At 44.4% G+C, this 19,019-nt stretch overlaps 1 protein-coding gene across 1 annotated transcript in view; it reads right to left on the bottom strand.

The window, feature by feature from the left end:
- LOC116942580 (solute carrier organic anion transporter family member 5A1-like) overlaps positions 1-19,019 on the bottom strand; it is a 45,223-nt gene that overhangs the window by 17,634 nt on the left and 8,570 nt on the right. Inside the window, exons 2-3 of the mRNA XM_032954657.2 lie at positions 7,450-7,582; positions 1,345-1,574 (exon numbers count right to left, since the gene is read on the bottom strand). Coding sequence (XP_032810548.2) covers positions 1,345-1,574; positions 7,450-7,582 — 363 coding nt within the window. The remainder of the gene's footprint in view (positions 1-1,344; positions 1,575-7,449; positions 7,583-19,019) is intronic.

Raw genomic sequence — 19,019 nt, 5'->3', positions numbered from 1 at the left:
CTACTAGATTTCCACAATGTATAGTACTGGTTGTTTATTAACCGTGTTTATAAAAAAAAATATCCCTACTTCTCTTCCATGATACTCCTGCAAACCCTCCACTCACCATGTGACGTGCTTGCCATTTTAGCCAGGTCACCATTGCAAAAAGACATCCTTAGCTCAACTCTCATTAAATCACGGTGGGGGTGGGGGGGGGGCTTCTACACAACCGACCAATGTGCTTGTCAGGAGAAGCGACCCATGAGATTATCTCCTGAGATGCCCTGCAGCACCACAACGCTACTCCTCAAGATTTGGCAATGCCGACACCAGAAGCGGTGGCATGTGCAGAATGCTGGGAAAAGACTGCGTAGGTTGGACAGGAGACAACGAGGAGGAACAATAAATACCCGAAATAATCTAACTGATCTGCGTTTGGTATAAGATAACAATGGCTGTTTTTAGTGTGTGGTGTGTGTGTGTCGTAAGCCAGCACGGTTAAAGAAGTGAAATATAATAATAGGCACGCTATATTTTCACTCCGCAAAACTGATATAGGGAGAGAGGCTCAGGCAGTGAAAGACACAGAGACAAGTCAGAAATAGACGATGAAGGAGAGACAAAGACACAGAAAGACAAGATGAGACAAAGGGGGAATTCTAGAGACAATGGCGAGGAGACGGAGCGAAGGAGACAGGTTGAGACAGAGGCAGATACATTAAACACGGAGAGAAAGATGGGGAGGGACACGGAGGTAGAGGGACAAGAGAGACAGAAGAACACAGAGGGAGACAGAGACAAAGAGATAAAGACAGATCAAAACGATTGCTAGAAAGAGGGAAACACGGACAATGAGAGACAGGGATACAGAGGGAGATAAAAACCAAATAGATCGGGAGACAAAGTGGGGAACAAATGAATGCAGTGACAGGAGTGGTGAGATTAATATATTGAGACAGGGTGACAACGACAAAATGCAGATAGAAAGAGACTTCCAGTATATATATTAAAAGAGTACTCTTTGGATTATAATTTCCAAATACCTTATCAAACTTAGATACCGTACAATATTTGGTATTTAAGAGAAGAATACATCAAAGGTGTTTTTAAATGCACCCTTAAACATAATGAACTCGGCGACGTGCCTCCGAAGCTGCTTATACATGATGTATTTTGTTTAAGCATGTGGGTATGATGACCTGGCATGCTCTAATTTGAATGTGATCCTGCGATCTCGTCATCATTTAAGGTACGTAATTTTGGGACGAATTTTTTGTTGGTTTTGTTTTACTACTTCTACACAGCGAGCATCCATAAGCCTTTGGTGGTCGCGCGGCGAAGCCTAATGCTTCCACGGCTGACCTCTGATGTCCTTGCCAAAGCCGACGGACGAAGAAGCGCTCGATTCCTCGCTGTTGGGGCACTTCTGCTTGAGTCCGTCTTCTTCGCTCTTCCCGGGAGCCGAGGATCCCGGCTCGTCACTGCCCTGCTTAGATTTCTTGTGCGGCCGCGGAGGAAGCTTCTTTGGGAAACTGAACATCGGGGCGACCACCAAGGACATGGCCACTGCACACATGAGGAAGCCGCTCCACCTGCAAGAGCAGAATGAGGCTCAGCAATATATATGTGTGTTAAGAGAACGTAAATGGACCGTGCTCACATGTATTATACATCTGAAGAGGAGAATCGAGCTGGTCGAAGTCTTTATTTGGACACCAGCTCACACCCCACTTACACTCATCATCCCAAAAGCCAACCCCGAACTCCCCAATTCAATCCCCTTTAACAGGCCGTCTCCCCACCGTTCCGCCAATCACCTTCCCTGGTATTTTACGATCCTTCCCCGCACCAATCCGATCAGAGTGTCCTCCACTCAGGCATCACATTGCGTGTCGTGCACCGCGGTGCTCACGTGACCCCTGACCTTTAACCCCTTGTTGGTGTGGTGTTTGTGTGTGAGGATACCGAGGAACTTCCTCGACACATCTTCTACAGGGAAAGTATATGGCGGTGCGACGTTTAGCGCGTCGATACTTCAAACCGCCTGAATTTAAGTGCTTGACATGACCAGGGCTCTTCCCTTTCATCAACCCATGCTCAAGTATGGTATATATATGTAGATAGAGATCAACTTTGTGTTGAGGAGTCTTCATCCAGCAGTACATTGACAAAGGGCTGAAAGATATATATTTTTGTAATTATTGTTCATACACACATGTACGTATGTTGAACGTCTTTCGCACTGTGCTTAGCCAACCGTGCTAATCGGAGGTGCGGGGAAGGACAACAACAAACTAAACACAAAAAGCACTTATAAATAAATGAGTGTTCAATCTAGATTTAAACGTGCATCGCTCCAGTGGCTTCCTAATATTGGAAGGAAGAGCGAGACGGCCGCAGAAGGGCATTTGAAAGTGCTTATACCGTCTTTTGTTCGATGGTTAGCTAAAATAATGTAGCTCTACTTGTCAATGAAATTATCTCAAGTGTGGACTCAAAAGCATCTACAACTGTCATTGATGAGTATTTTTGTTTATATATTTTATATAAATTCATGGAACAATGTTTTTTTATGTATGTACTAGCTGTACCACCCGGATTCGCCCGGGACTTGGATTCATCACGCCCGGCCGCCTTTGTCTCCCCCGTGGCGATGTTCACACAGCAGAGCAGTTACGCGTTTGAGGCTGAGTCGACCTAGGGGAGGCCCAGGACCGGTTAAAATAATCGTCACCAGTGGTGGCCGTGAGCGGGAATCGAACTCGGGTCGCCGGGTTCGTAGCGCGGCGCGCTAACCACTACACTACAATGCGTTACGCTTCCACATGGGAGGGTCACGTGACAGATATGACGTCACAGCTCACTTGCCGTGCAAAAAAATATATGCTCCCCCCTTAAAAAAAGTGTATTTTTATAATTTTTGCATGGTGTACAGTCTGGAAAGTACCCACATGGAAAATCTCAAGTTTGTTGCATGTCGGGAAGTACGCTAAACATTTTGAACAGACATACATATTCACAACTTTGCCTTTCATATATATGGAGATAGTATACATCTACTCTGCAAGAATAGCATTTGCAGTGCTCAATTTACACACATGTGACAAACCAATCTGCCCTCTAGCGGTGCATTACAATATCAGTTACAGTATTTTTTGACACTTCAATTCAATTTAGAAAAATCCAATACACCATTTCAAACATGCGCCACTAAAGCAGGAGGCTAAGCGCACAGGAAGTCAATGGCCTGGGAGGGGTGTCTATTATTGATGGCTGCGCAGTTATTTTTGTCCATCGCAATCAAGGCAAAAACATTTCAATGTGACCTTAGCTCCTGAGAGCTTGCAGTGTGTTCTCAATGGATCATGAATTTCGGTGGCGTTATGCAATGCAAGCCGGGCTGAGAGTGCCCTCTGCTGTTATGGCACGTTGGGAGGACGATTAAACACCACGTGGGGTTTCCTTGAGGATCGTCAGTGTATATGACGAGTGCTTACGGTCTCTGCAGATACAGAGTGATCCCGCAGTTAAGGAGCATTACATGTTGTTTACAGGCAAAGGAAAACAAGTACACGTGACATAAAATAAACATTAAATGTAAACGGAATGTTTTTTTGTTCATATGTTACTTTAACTTCCGGGAGGAGAGGCTCAGAGTCGGGCCGCTTGCTCCTCCGGATTGAGAGGAGCCAGTTGAGGTGGTTCGGGCACCTGGTAAAGGATGTCCCCCGGTAGACTCCCCCTGGAACTCTGCCGGGCAGCACATTCCACTGGGCGAAGACCCCAGGGCAGGCCCAGGACACGCTGGCTGGACAATGTCTCTCGGCTGGCCTGGGAACGCCTGGGAATTCTCCAGGAAAAGCTAGAGTCTGTGTAGAGTCGTGTATAGTAGTGTATAGTAATGTAGTGCTGGAGTCCGTTGCCAGGGAAAGGGAAGTCTGGACCGCCACTACTCAACACGCTGCCGCCACGACCCTCACCAGGACAAGCGGATTGAGAAACGAACGAAGTTTAACTTCCAGAAATCAATCATTTGTAATTAAATACGAAATCTGACTCTTTTGATATTCATGAAAGGTGATCTAAAATATGGCATGTAGAGAAATGATATGATTAATCAGATGTTTATCATCACCAAGGGCCATATGAATCCACCCGCCGGATGTCGCTATCCCCAATCTCTTCGCAATCTCTTCCGCTATTATGATGCCATCATCTATAGTCGTGGTTCGTAACCTTAACTGCAGCCTTGCAGCCCTTTGGTTCTCAATCATTTTAAAATGTATGATGTTAACAAATACACATAGGTTTGATGAAACAAAGTAGTTGCACTCACGTTCCCGTGCTTAATTAGCTTTTCGATGATTTACCTTCTAAAAAAAATCTGGCCACGTCACGCACCCCGGAATAGAAAGGGCATCTCTCAACCACCCCAGGGGGTGCGTGCACCCCAGATTAAGAAGAACCACTGATCTCGAGTCTCATCGCTCCGTCCCCTTGGTGCCTCCTCTTGGATGTTGCTGCCTCGTCTGGCTGCCATTCCGTGACCGCTCTCGTCCATTGGCCGAAATCCCTTCCAGCGGTGTCCTGCCCATGCCCACTTGCCGTTTGTAACACGTCTTCATTGGCAATTCAGTCTCCGGTTCATTGTGTTGCTCCTCACGTCTCTCAGCATAATCCCAAGCGTGCATCTCTAAATACTTCTTCGTGTCCTTTTAAAGTTTTTTGTTCATGCATGTGACCCATATGCCTTCGCTGCAATATGCACTGACTGAAAACTTTCCTTCTTTGGCGCATCGGTATGATGATGCTTTTCATTATTAGTCCCATCAGACATACAGCTTTTACATGGTCCTTTCAATGTATCCTATTCTCAAAGCGTCGTTCGGTGTGTTTTGCATTTTTTGTTTTTAGATCTATAACCAAACAAAGATAAGTACACTCGTAAAATTATCTTGGGGCACATCATGCCACGAGAAGGGATGATTATCATTGGTCAAGAATAGTTACAAAGGGCCAATCGAGAGCACGTCCACCGTAGAGATGGAGCGATGCAATCAGCTCGTGTGCACGTGCTGTGTGGAATGTTACATCGCAGAATTTCCACGAGATGGCGATGATGACTTGGGGAGGCATTCATCCAGCAGCAGAATGATCATGGCTGCTGATGATGATGTTGTTGATGATGGTAATGAAGGAGTTCATGCCATTTTGCCCAGCTTATAAAGCAATTACGTACCGGTATACTTTGTTGAGAACAACCACATATAGAAAAAAATATCTGACAAAATCTATGGGCGCATACAGATGTGTACCTTGCACTGAAATAAATACATCTTTCTATACTTATTCGGAATAAATGTCCCCAACATGTTATATACAATATTTTAAAAAATTGCGATAACTACACAAAGACAACTGCATTTGCTATCCATTGTAAAAAAGATATATATATATTTTTGTCACTAAGGTCACAGCGAGATATACCAAGCACGATGAAACTAACACGTGTCCATTCGCTACTGTGCAATACGAACAATTGTTCAAGGAATCAGTAAAATGGTAACTATATATGTGTGCCATGATCCATTAATTCACATAGCTATATGAATAACCACCTTCCAATAATAACAATACTAATTCTACAATAAATTCAGCCCTTAGTCAACCTAGTACTGGACGCTTGATGCTATGCAATATCCAAAATAAACCATCAGGATTGCCTGTCTGGTCAGTGCAAGTTGGTGTAAGGGTGGAATCCCAGATGTCATTCGCCACTGATGTTAGTCAGCCGTGGCCGGGAATCGAACATAGATCGCCAGTTCATAACACAGTGCACGTACCCATTCCACCGACCATCAGCAGCTATAGCAGGAAATCAAACCAGATGGGTACGGAGGCCCAGTGCTCGAACCCCTGCGTGTACAACATAAATTATGAGTCTTGGATCAACGCATTAAAACTGTCGTCGACATACACCCGGACAAAATGAATTGCCAGGCTGTGTCATTTATAAAAAGTGCCTTACTCCCCTTCCATGCGTCTCCTAATGAAGTGCGCATTTGTTCCAAGGGTTCCCAGTTTTCGGAGAACGGAGTGTACCTATCCATGTCGTTGTACTTTAATTCAAGGCGTTCCCCCATCTCCCCCCCCCCTCCCCCCACTTTAATGAGATCAGCTATTGTAAAGATTGCTGACTTCAGCTTCGAGCATGATTACTCCTTACTTGACAACACTGGAGATTTTGACGCCATAAAACTCTGCTGACTTTGCAAAACTTTGGAGATTAACTTGCACAATTAAGAGATCGGCAAACGCTCGATTGGGGAATTCCATCCACCAGCTGCACTCTGCATCATTCATAGAATTCCATCGGGGGTTTTCGGTACAAAATAGTTTTTTTTTTCAACGAGCCAAACTGGGACATACCATCATTAAGAAAAGCATCGCTGTAAAAGGGCTATTTTTTGTATGAATGTTCCAATACCATGTGTCATAATAGAATTCTACTGACATAATTATCAACCCGCTGCAGCATGACGGCCTCCCCAAGCTGTCAGTAACGAGGAGAGTTTAACCATACTTCACCATTGCTGGTCAGTGCGAGATGGTAGAGGAAGGGCCCATGAACCAGATGTGATAATACCACTGACATGAGCCATGGGTGGGGACCGAACACAACGGAGTCCAAAGCCCAGTGTGCTAATTACTGCACCACAAATTTACCCCATAACTCATACATTACTATAAGAGATGATGTTATGCTTTCTGCAAATTACCGTTCTGCACCGTGTAAGGTTGTGCTGTACATTGGAGTATGTTTGTAGTATATATAAGCCAATTACGCCCAGCGTAGCTGAACAGTAGATTATTACTGCGGACAGATCAGTAGTCCATGGGAATACAATGCCTCATAAAACAGCTGCGTTTGGTCAAAGGCAAAAGTGGAAAACCGTGCAAATCCCATAGCAGGTGGTGGTGTGTGTATGTTGAACTACTTACGCACCATATGTAGCCAGCCATGATGATCAGAGGTGCGGGGAAAGGACAACACACTAAACACAGCACCTCCGATTATCACGGTTGGCGACGTACGGTGTGAAAGACGTTCAACATAAATCCAAAAAGCCGCGCACAATATTGATAAGCAGGGAGAGGTCACTTGTCAGAGGAAAAAAAATGAGAAAAGGCCTTAATGCATGCATGATGGTGAACTTCTTTCGCACCGTACTAGATGATTTAAAAGTGCACAGCTCCAGTGGCTTCCTAATATCGGAAAGGAAGAGAGCGTTCCAGACGGCCGCAGAAGCGCGTCTGAAAGCGAACGCCGTCTTCGTTCGACAGCGGTCGCCAAAAGTTGGCGAAGAGGTGTGGCGTGTCCTAACCCCCTGTCGGCAGCTGACGTGACTTTGACACGTGGATGCTTCGGGGGAACACGCGTTCTCTGACGGTGGTCCTCTCACTCACCAGTTCCCGACAAAGCGCGGGTCGCCTTGGTCTCCGGGGGCCTCCAGCCAGGGGTCGACGTACAGGCCGATGAGGATGCCCCCCAGCAGGTATCCGACTGCTGGGCCCAGAGCTCCCATCACGTAGAGCATCGCTGGATACACGAGAGCAAGAGGGAAAGGCCAGCGTTCTCCTACGTACATCGGAGAGACTAAGGGCAAGCGATTGTTCAGTGGTGAAGTCGGTCGTACATCAACAACAGCATCAACAACAACAGCACCAGCAGCCGGCATTCGTGAACTAAGTGGTCGTGGTGGTGATGTCACCAGGGCGCCTGTGCCAGGCCATGTGCACTTTGAGGCCGAAGTGAAGCGTCGAAGCCAGTGCGAACACCTCGGTCACCACACATTCTATAGGAGGTCGTGTTCCTGGCGGTGTAATACAATGCACGAAGCAGATAATGTATTTTGCTTAACAATAAACTTGTACAGTATATAAGGGCCCTGAAAATGTCTCACGTTTTTGTATTAATTGAAACGAAAGTCAACCAAATTTCTTGGAATATGTGATCGGGATAAAAAAAATTACAATTATATCAAGCAGACGAATGCGAGCAGAATGGAGTGAATAAAACAAAACATTTGATAATAAACATCAACATACCAACGTGCTTAAAGAATAACATTTTCAATCAGTGTATATTACCTGCGATGATATATTGATCAGAAACGTTGACAATTGCACCGAAATTCTGATGAATACACGATTGACATTTTGTAAATCGCACTCAGGGACAGAGAGAATCACGTGGATCAGAGTAGAAACACAAATTATTGATATTATGTTGACTTTTTATTTAAAGCTTTCGTGACTGCAGGGATTCATATTCTTGGTTCTATCGGTAAAGTCACGTAGAAGGGAAACAATAAAATAATTAAAAATATATAAAACAGGTTTGGAAACCACAGCAAAAAACATTTCTTGCTGTGGTTTTCACACCTGACAATTATTGCTTGTGTTGCAGTCGAAACGTCGTAAGAATTTTATTGTTTTATATTTTTATTATTTTATTGTTTCCCTTCTACGTGACTTAACCGAAAGAACCAAGAATCTTATGTTGACTGTTTTAATGAAAGCAAGCGGACCTGACGAGGAAACGTCACGAGGAGCTATAATGGCTGTGGGATGATGATGATGATCATCATCATCATAATCATCGCGATCCATGGACCCGGAGGTGTCCACAACATATCTCGTCATTTCTTTCCAACTTTCCTCTGTCTTGTGCCGTCAATCTGCTCAAGTATTGGCGGCATCTTTCTGGCACCAATCTCTTATGTCCTCGTCAAAACCATTCTCTACTCTTTGGTTCTTTCGGTCAAGTCACGTAGGTAAAAATAAAATAAATGTAATCAAATCACGACGTTTCGGAGGCAACACAAGCTTCCGTCATAAGGTGTAATTAGCACAGCAAAAATTACAGTACAGCAAAAATTACAGTACTGTACAGCAAAATTACAGTACAGCAAAATTACAGTACAACAAAATTACAGTCATTTTGCTGTGCTAGTTACACCTGATGACGGAAGCTTGTGTTGCCTCCGAAACGTCGTGATTTGATTAACTTTATTTGTTTTTACCTACCTGATTTTACCGAAAGAACCAAAGAGTATGGATCATTGCAGTCACGAAAACTGCAAATCTAGAATTAAGCCATTCTCTGTTAGGTTTTCCGATCTTTCCGGTTCCTTCCATGTTTACGAACAACAACACACTCGTTAATTTCCTGTTCTTGTCCATCCTACATACGTGTCCAAATAGTGCCGGTTTCTTTCTCGTGACTGCCTGCATCAGCGCTCCTACGACGTGCAACGCTTTTCTTACTTCTACGTTGGTCACTCTTTGGGTCAAGGTTTAGATGCAGCAGCATCCTTTTGCCTACATTTCGAGTGCCACTATCTTATATCTGCCAGGATGTTTTTTTTTTTGTGGGAAGCGGCTGGCGGAAAAAGTGGCGGACAAATGAGAGAGAATGTGTCCAAGAGGATGATCACCGTGGCGATGTGGAGGTGAGATGAGCTCAGTCGAAGGAGTGAGATGGATTGTGGCATCGCAGGATTGATGGATGTCGTTGGCGTGGTCAGGCATTCATCCAACTGTGATTATATCATGGCTGATGATGATGATGAGGTTACTTTTTTAAGTTCCATATCTCTTTACACTTTTCAGCTGATTCTGTTGCTCGAGTTAGCTTGTACGTAAAATATTCCCAGGTTTACAAAATAAGATGAAGCTTGCAGACACATCGCTGCCACAGCTACCTAAAAGGTTTCATAAAATAAATGCAACCTTTTTGCAGCTCCGATTCAGCACGCTTGGCTACATACGGTGTGAAAGAAGTTCGACATACATGCAAACTTTATGTAGTTTGCTTTGCCGTGTTCTCGTCTGTGGCCTGAACCGAACAAACACGGCACATTGCAGCTCTTCGCAGGACAGTATATCAAACTCACGATTTAATGTTCCAGAACCTTGAAACGCCACACGCTGATCTGGGTCGTGCACCATTCGCAGCCAAAAAAAAAAAACAGAGTCACTAACCAAAATAAATCAAGCTCACATTGTTGAAGAACGGCGGCAGCAACTCATCCGACAACCGGTATAAATCGATCTGAAAGGCTTAGCGGAGCATGGCCAATCTTTTCCGGTGAATTTGTGCCATGCTGGCATGGACAGCCATGCACTCTTAGCAGCGTGAGTGGTGGGGCAAGGGGAAGGAGAGCATCAGCAATGTTCTCTTTGGATTGCCACTACGTACGCTGCGTAATTTTACAGCCGTAGTGTTCAATATGTGACCAGTCCATTAGGATGTATGCAGCAAAACTGAGGGTTTTTTTCCATCTTTACCCATTCTTATATTCCAAGGTACATCGACCATCCGTTGAATTGTATCTTTTTCCACCAAGGTAAATACATGCAATGATCAATTAAATTAAATACACTTACAATACAGTGCATTGAACCATCTGAGGACCCAATCAAAACTATCACCTTATAGCAGGGGTCACCAAAACGATTTCCAAAATCATGAGCAAACACAAGATCCAGGTTCGATTTAACACATTACATTAAAATTCGTGATCTGACCAAAATGCATTTCTCTAAGATGAAGCTACTTTGCAAACCCACTGGCTAGCAACAAAGATTTGTGCATGAAGCCATCCATATATACAGACATAGACACAATTTCAACCGAGAAGATGGGTACAAACTCAGAAATCACTGGCAGGACGTTATCAACCAGTTTAAGTCATAACTGGCTGTAATGTTCCCATTTTAGCACTGTCCGTTGCTCACCAGTTTTTTAATCCCTCACATTAACATAACCTTCTCCGCTCAATATGCCGAGGCCCACCGTTTTTAATCGCCTACCATTAACATAAGCTCCTCCGATCACGCTCCCCCAGGGCTCTTGTGCCCCGCCAACTCCGTTCTGACACTTGGGCTACATCCATTTTAAACCTTTATAAACAGTTTGCCTCTTTTTTTCTCCACCTGATGACGACTGCCTGTGTTGCGATCGAAACGTCGTAGTTTTTTGTAAAAACAAAATTACCTATCTACGTGACTTTACCGAAAGACCCAAAGAATAAGTATAGTAGTAACAAGGCTGGATTATGCACTGGGCTAGTGGGGCCAGTGCCGCGGGGCCTCGGACTGCCAGTGGGCCTCCAAGCCTCAGGCCAGGCACGGTGCGTGGCCCAAGACTTCCGAAGGAAGTTGACCGCCAGGGCTGTCAGTGCGCACAGTGTAAGCTGTTCACTAGGGCCCCCGAGACCCCTCATGTGCTTACAATGTGAGGGCTTGATTGTCTGTGAGTGGATTATATAGGTCGCAGATTAGCCATACTTGAAAAATATACATGTTTACATGCGCACCAGTTTCATGATTAGCAGCTCCTCACTTTTCGAGGTTCAGTGCCACTCAGTACCCACGTGGCTGCAAAGATGTCGGCAAGTAAACATCTGCACCCCCATTCTATGTAGGTGAGTAAATGTTATGGGTGATGCTGCATTGGCAGTGACACACAAGCACAATGAAACATTTACCGATTCCGTTCCGATGACGTGCATACATGTACGTCATCGGAACGGAACTGGAAAAAAAACATTTATCGGAACTGAGGCTCCCATAAAGCCATGCGGGAGGGCGTGTGGCACAGTTTGGCACCAGCTATCGTAGAGTGCGGTCGTGTCGCTACAGTTCTCTATGGTGAGCACGGTGTTTTTTTTTTAATAACGGCGTTACGCCTCTCTAAATAAAATTAACGCGAACCGGTTGCACGTTCCGAGATTGAGCAGTGAATGGGACCCCACCCTGCAATTTGCAGACGTGTGGATACGGTAAAGGGTTAACAATATAGCTCCACACATTCATGCAAATATATAATAGGCGATGTTTCAACCAATGGCTCTTCTTCATAGCATATCAATTAAGATAACCAATGGCCTAATTATAGGCTAATTTATCATCTGTGTTTTTGTTTTATTTGGGACACCCTCCACCCATTGCAACGGGCAATCTTTCATTGTATAAGTGTTACATACTATTATTAAATACGTGTATAATGACTACTTTACATTGAATTATTACATTATAATTGCTTCAATGATTAATCCTCTGTTTGCTACTACATAAAGCGCACAGAATCTAGCTGAAGAGTAGCAACTTGTAGAACTGAAGGTTGAGTTGTAACTAATCAATTGGGATACAGTTAGAATAATTCAGGTGGGAAGGGAAAGCTCCATACTTCTGAAGAGTGGATACTGATTCTACACGAGAATGAGTATAACAGTTGTTATGGAAGAGTGGGAATTCTTAGTCACTCCGGGAGAATCAGACATAGAATTTTAAGGGTTAAAAAGTTAATCAGATAAAGTTGCCTAGACTATGCTCAGGTTCTAAAAATACTACAAGTTACAGATCATACATGTATACAATCCGACAACAAGCGATGATGATGATGAAGTAGACCAAACGTATGGGGAAACTGCCCACCTACTTACTGCATGAGGTATAAATGCACCATAATGGGCGACTATAATTAAACATTGAGTTAAAGATGCGAGACGATTTCTGCATTGCAGTGAGGAATGAGCAAAGGCTTTAACTTTATGAAAAAATGGACCCGGGTATTCCACTTGGAATAGCCCGAACGGTGAATTCACGTTTGAGATTAATGTCACCCTAATGGACAAACCCCAGATTGTTAGAGTCCCCTCTGTTTTCAATACATTTAAGATGGGAAGCAATCATAGATCGCTGCAATGCAAGTATTCAGCACCTTACCAACTTGTATAGTCAAAGGTGATCACACTCAGAGTTGGTCCCGTAACTGTAAACAAAAAACCTCTTCAATTATAACGAAAAACATTGGAACAACCGTAGCCTTCCAGCGACGTATATGCCAGTTTTCTACACGCTTTAAAACGGCCAAAGAAGGGGAAAATATAATGACTTAGAAACAAGACAGATCACGTCAAATTAATTTTTATGTCAGAAGGCAGCCAATTTTAGACCAACTCTAAGCAGCAGATAAAATGGATGTCACAATTTAAACAATGAAATAACGAACACAGGATTTGACACAAGTGTTAAGGGGCAACCACGCTCATGAGCAAGCTGACGTGAGAAAAGGTTTCTCTACAATCGCCCGCATAGAACCCAGTCATATTCTGGAATATCTCTGTTTTACGTAGGCCTTGTAGACCATGCAATGGCATTCACAAACACGAGCTGCACTGTGATTGCACGAGGTGACACATAAAGTATTAGAAAGTTAGTGACAAACGCACGCCAACGTTATTCACAGCAGCATCAGGACAAATTTGCCGCGAATTCGATCGGAGAGAGATAGAGATTACGAACACACGGAGACACAATTGTACCCATCTCATACGTGCAGATGGCATAGTTATTTTTATTTTTTTAAACCTTGTAAAACATACCAAAAGAAGGCTGCACTTGGGGTCTCGTGATGAATACCGAAGCAATACAAAACGCACGTGGAACAAGATGACTGAACAGAATGGAGATATGTGTTGCAGGGTACACAACTGGAAAGACATCAGATTAATCAGATCGTGCATGCCTCGGGGCAGCTATTGAAGAGCAGCACAGGAACCAAAATAATAAAGACAAAGAGGCGAAAGTGAGCAGCTTGCTGAGATTTTAGAACCGTGAAATTAATCATGAAAAGCAACGTAAAGAAGAACGGGTTTTTTTAGTGTATGCATGGATCAGAAACATGGATATTGACAAAGATGGTGAAACAACATCTGAAAAATGTGTAAAGGAATATGAAGGTACACGCTTGGAATTGCGCTGAGAGAGAGGAAAATAAACTCATGAATTTTAGAACATGCGAAAGTTAAATACACCATATTTATTATTCAGAAGAGTAAGTGGGTTTGGGTAGATATGTCACGAGAAGGGGGGATGGAAGGTGAAACTAATGATGGAGTGACAGCCAAGGGAAAGAACATGCCTGAGAGGATGACCGCAGTGGAGATCACAAGATCAGCTCAGCTGATGAGTAGGATTGAGTGTGGCATTGCAGGACTGTGAGGGGGTGGTGTTGGCATGATGATAATAATATCTTAATAGCAAACAGAGAATGATCATGGGGAATGTAAAGAAGAATTTTGCACGCTGAAGGGGAAAAAAACATCGTTATCCCAGCTGCAACAAACAAGAAAAATATATATTGCTATCAAGTCCAAAAATATACCACAACAACATAATTTCCAATTAAAATCAGATTTCGTTTCATGATAAAACTCAATTGCATTGTTTAAAAGGTACGGGGGGGGGGGCAGTCCGGGGGAGGGGGGGGCAGGCCGGGAGGGGGGGGCAATAGCTACACACTTTGGCAGACACATAACCTCATTTTTCAATTTCCGCTCAGCTCATATAAATCGGAGTCTTGGCGTGTACTCATCGTGTCTACAAGCTGTAAAATACCGGCCCCGCTAATTGCACGTTGCGCTTCAGAGAGCAGCTTTAATTACCCTCATGCATAACCAGCAGTTTTTGTTTTGCCCTTCAAGCACTTCCATTTTCAGTAGCACAGAGAGCGTGATTCGCTTCGATGCGTCTTTCTCTCAACATCGTTACGCAAGAGAGGGGGGAAAAAATCACGCGAAAATGCAAACAAATATTGTTGCGAAACATTTCCTTCGGTTCAACAGAGGTCTTGTTTCCCAACCACCGATACTTAAATGGAAGTTTATTTTTGCGAATGTCCTTGAGAACACATTCACACTTTGCTTGTCCGGTATAAATTGCCGTGAAATAAAAGCCATGCATATGATCTTGGATGGCCACCAAGTTATATAGTTACACAAATAGCACTTGATTATAGTGACACATCACCTCTACATTTAAGCAAGGACACCCAAGGTAATTTAATCACACCAGCCCTGTAGTTAAAAGAGAAATTCTCCCGGTTGAGTGAATTTCAACCTTTATTGAACCTCGCGGCTCCTGGACTTGACTTGTTAAATTCATCCCAGCGACCACTGCCCCGCAGCTAAACGTGGCAATGAAATAAAACAAGATATGGATCAGAAAACGATGCCAAATTCGCATGACACCGTCTCGCCCACAAGTACGCTTTTGCCACATGCCACGTCACATTGAGGCACTGCTGAATGCGAAAAAGGCATAGAAATAATCTGCCATTGAAAAATAGTTAAACTTTAAATTACATTTTTTTTTCAAAGATTGGGCACGTAAGAATTCAGCCACACAAACCCCGGCGATTCGATGACTCGTCACAACCCGGGGGCATCGATTCGAGGTCCGTCTTGTTCGTGCGTTTGTTTGGTTACTTCATTCCATTAGCCTCAACGTGACATTGGCAAGTCATGTGCATATGAGCATACACCTACATAGGCCTTTTACGGGGTTTTTTGCAAGCATTAATATCGTTAAAATGGGAAGCCTTCAATTGGACAAGCGCAAATGTACCGACATGGCACATGCGTGGCCTTGTCTGTCTGTCTCAATCCACTGCTGGTTAAGGGCCTCAGTGCAGCTTGTAGGCTTTGAGGATTATTTGATCATACTTTATCTGGTCAATGCAGGTTCGTGAAGGTAGGGAGGGCACAGAACATTCATGGATGTTTATGCACTGCCCTCTGCTGTCCACAGCACCGATTTAACCTGTCTTTTAAGCACGGACATCACCCACCCAAAATTATTCTCTAGTTCCAAACCTGCTTAGCTTCTGAGAAGTCTGGCCACATATACTGAGTGAACGTATACTTTCTGCATACAATTTGCACGAAACAATCATTTCACACACGTGCAATTCGATGCATGAGCGGAAGTCTCTATTTTAATCATTACATGATAATTAAGGATTTGTTTTAACAACTGCAATATCATAACAACCACTTGTAATGTGGTTGTTATGTTCTCTGTTCGCCTTTTGGCGTTCTCTGCCCTAACACTGGTGAGACGTGTTCACCACAAGTACGTGTGGTTAATGCAGACATGGTGTTTGAACATCTTAACAGCTGTTTTATTGCCATAAGCGGCCGTCCATAAATGACGTCACACACCTAGGGGGGGAGCGGGGGGAGGGTGAGACATTTGTGACGATGTGTGACGACGGGGGGGGGGGGGTTGAAAAATGTGACGTCACATCAAATTGCGCAACTTTAAATAAATATAGACAACACGTTCTACTTGATTAAATAGACTTTTTAATAAATGTGTCCTCCTACAACATCAGAGTGCATCGCCACATTAAATACTCACCACAATGACAATAGTTTAAAGCGATATGAAGCATGTTTTATTTTTTTTGGGGGGGGGGAGCAGAGCTTTGTGACGTCATATTTGAGGGTGGTCTGACTTTTTGTGACGCCGTGTGACTAGGGGGGGGGGTCAAAAATCGTCCAAAATCGCGTGACGTCATTTATGGACGGCCCCTAAAGGGTAAAAGCTTTTCTTATTTTTTTCATACTTGGAATAAACAAATTGACTTTCAAGGCCCTATTTAAAAACAATCGAACGCCAATGCAAAACAATGCACAAAAAATCGTGATACCGCACTGGCAGTTGAACCGCAAAAGACAAACAGCACAACGCATTCATCAATAACACTTCCCATAAGAGAAATAAACATAAAATACGTGACGTTTAGGCAAAATGGTCCTTCTCGATAGGGCAACATTATTGACAACCGTGTTGAGTCTCTGTTAGTTGCGTGTGTGTATATATCATTTTAGATTAGAACTTACGACATGAATTCATATTCTGGGGCTCGCTGGTCAAGGGAGGAATACATCTACTGTGTTGATGATCGCGCTATCCATCTCACGGCCCCCAACGTGAAAACGTGCCCATCGATCAATGAGGCATTGTTGCAGCAGAATGGGCCCATTGATCTCTTGGTGAGACTGAAGGGTTTCTAATTTTACGTCAAGTGCGACGCTGGCACAACGCACACCCCCCCCCTCCGCCCACCCCACCCCGCCTTTTAAGCAGTGATAGAAATTTGTTCTTGCCACCAAGTGCAAGCAACTACTTAGAGGCAGTATCGTGATCCGTCACACTGACGAATATTATGAGGTGCTTTATGATTCTTATGCCATCGTCTGCTTGGTCAATGCTTTTTTTTGCGTGTGTAACAACGTGAAATACACAGCGACCACCAGCTGTTGTCCAGTTACGAGCCAAGAAAAAAAACATCTCATTGCATATGTCGACAGCACTGCCTTTCGAACAGAAACACATACACTCGGCCGACGTTTCAAGCAAAGGCCCTTTCTTCGGAGCAGACGCCGTCATTAAGATTGTGGTTCAGGACCGTTGAAATTATTTGTTGCTGGTTTAAATGCGTCCAAATGATGAGCCGATAGCAAATGTCGAACAAAGTCTGTCACCAAGACATTTGCCATGACTATCATTATTATTATTAACCGATGCCTGATAACTATATAATCATTTGTAAAATGGAATGCACGCATTAAATAATATTAATTTCACCTATATTTTGGGAAAAGGTTAGGAATGTTTTGCACATTTAATACTGAGTTGAGTTTTTCACAACAAATAATTAATTATGTAAAAAGGTATAGTGCAGCCCCTCTAGAGATCCCCTCTAGAGATCCCCTCTAGAGATCCCCTCTAGAGATCCCCTCTAGAGAACCCCTCTAGAGATCCCCTCTAGAGAGCCCTTCTAGAGATCCCCTCTAGAGATCCCCTCTAGAGATCCCCTCCAGAGAACCCCTCTAGAGATCCCCTCTAGAGAACCCCTCTAGAGATCCCCTCCAGAGATCCCCTCTAGAGATCCCCTCTAGAGATCCCCTATAGAGATCCCCTATAGAGATCCCCTCTAGAGAACCCCTCTAGAGATCCCCTCTAGAGATCCCCTCTAGAGATCCCCTCTAGAGATCCCCTCTAGATATCCCCTCTAGATATCCCCTCTAGAGAGTCCCTCTAGAGATCCCCTCTAGAGATCCCCTCTAGAGAACCCCTCTAGAGAACCCCTCTAGAGATCCCCTCTAGAGATCCCCTCTAGAGATCCCCTCTAGAGATCCCCTCTAGAGATCCCCTCTAGAGATCCCCTCTAGAGAACCCCTCTAGAGATCCCCTCTAGAGATCCCCTCTAGAGATCCTCTCTAGAGATCCCCTCTAGAGATCCCCTCTAGATATCCCCTCTAGATATCCCCTCTAGAGAGTCCCTCTAGAGATCCCCTCTAGAGATCCCCTCTATAGAACCCCTCTAGAGAACCCCTCTAGAGATCCCCTCTAGAGAACCCCTCTAGAGATCCCCTCTAGAGATCCCCTCTAGAGATCCCCTCTAGAGATCCCCTCCAGAGAACCCCTCTAGAGAACCCCTCTAGAGATCCCCTCTAGAGAACCCCTCTAGAGAACCCCTCTAGAGAACCCCTCTAGAGATCCCCTCTAGAGATCCACTCTAGAGATCCTCTCTAGAGATCCCCTCTAGAGATCCCCTCTAGAGATCCCCTCTAGAGATCCCCTCTAGAGATCTCCTCTAGAGATCCCCTCTAGAGATCCCCTCCAGAGAACCCCTCTAGAGAACCCCTCTAGAGATCCCCTCTAGAGAACCCCTCTAGAGAACCCCTCTAGAGATCCCCTCTAGAGATCCCCTCTAGAGATCCCCTCTAGAGATCCCCTCTAGAGAACCCCTCTAGAGATCCCCTCTAGAGATCCCCTCTAGAGATCCCCTCTATAGAACCCCTCTAGAGAACCCCTCTAGAGATCCCCTCTAGAGATCCCCTCTAGAGATCCCCTATAGAGATCCCCTATAGAGATCCACTCTAGAGATCCCCTCTAGAGATCCCCTCTAGAGATCCACTCTAGAGATCCCCTCTAGAGAACCCCTCTAGAGATCCCCTCTAGAGATCCCCTCTAGAGAACCCCTCTAGAGAACCCCTCTAGAGATCCCCTCTAGAGATCCCCTCTAGAGATCCACTCTAGAGATCCTCTCTAGAGATCCCCTCTAGAGATCCCCTCTAGAGATCCCCTATAAACCAAGGGTGGGGAACCTTTTT

Source organism: Petromyzon marinus, chromosome 15 (genome assembly GCF_048934315.1).
Source record: "Petromyzon marinus isolate PM22_M1 ecotype Great Lakes invasive population chromosome 15, UKy_Petmar_22M1.pri1.0, whole genome shotgun sequence".
Lineage (NCBI taxonomy): Eukaryota > Metazoa > Chordata > Hyperoartia > Petromyzontiformes > Petromyzontidae > Petromyzon > Petromyzon marinus.
The sequence above is the reverse complement of the archived record's forward strand: the minus strand, read 5'-3'. Positions and strand labels throughout refer to the sequence as shown.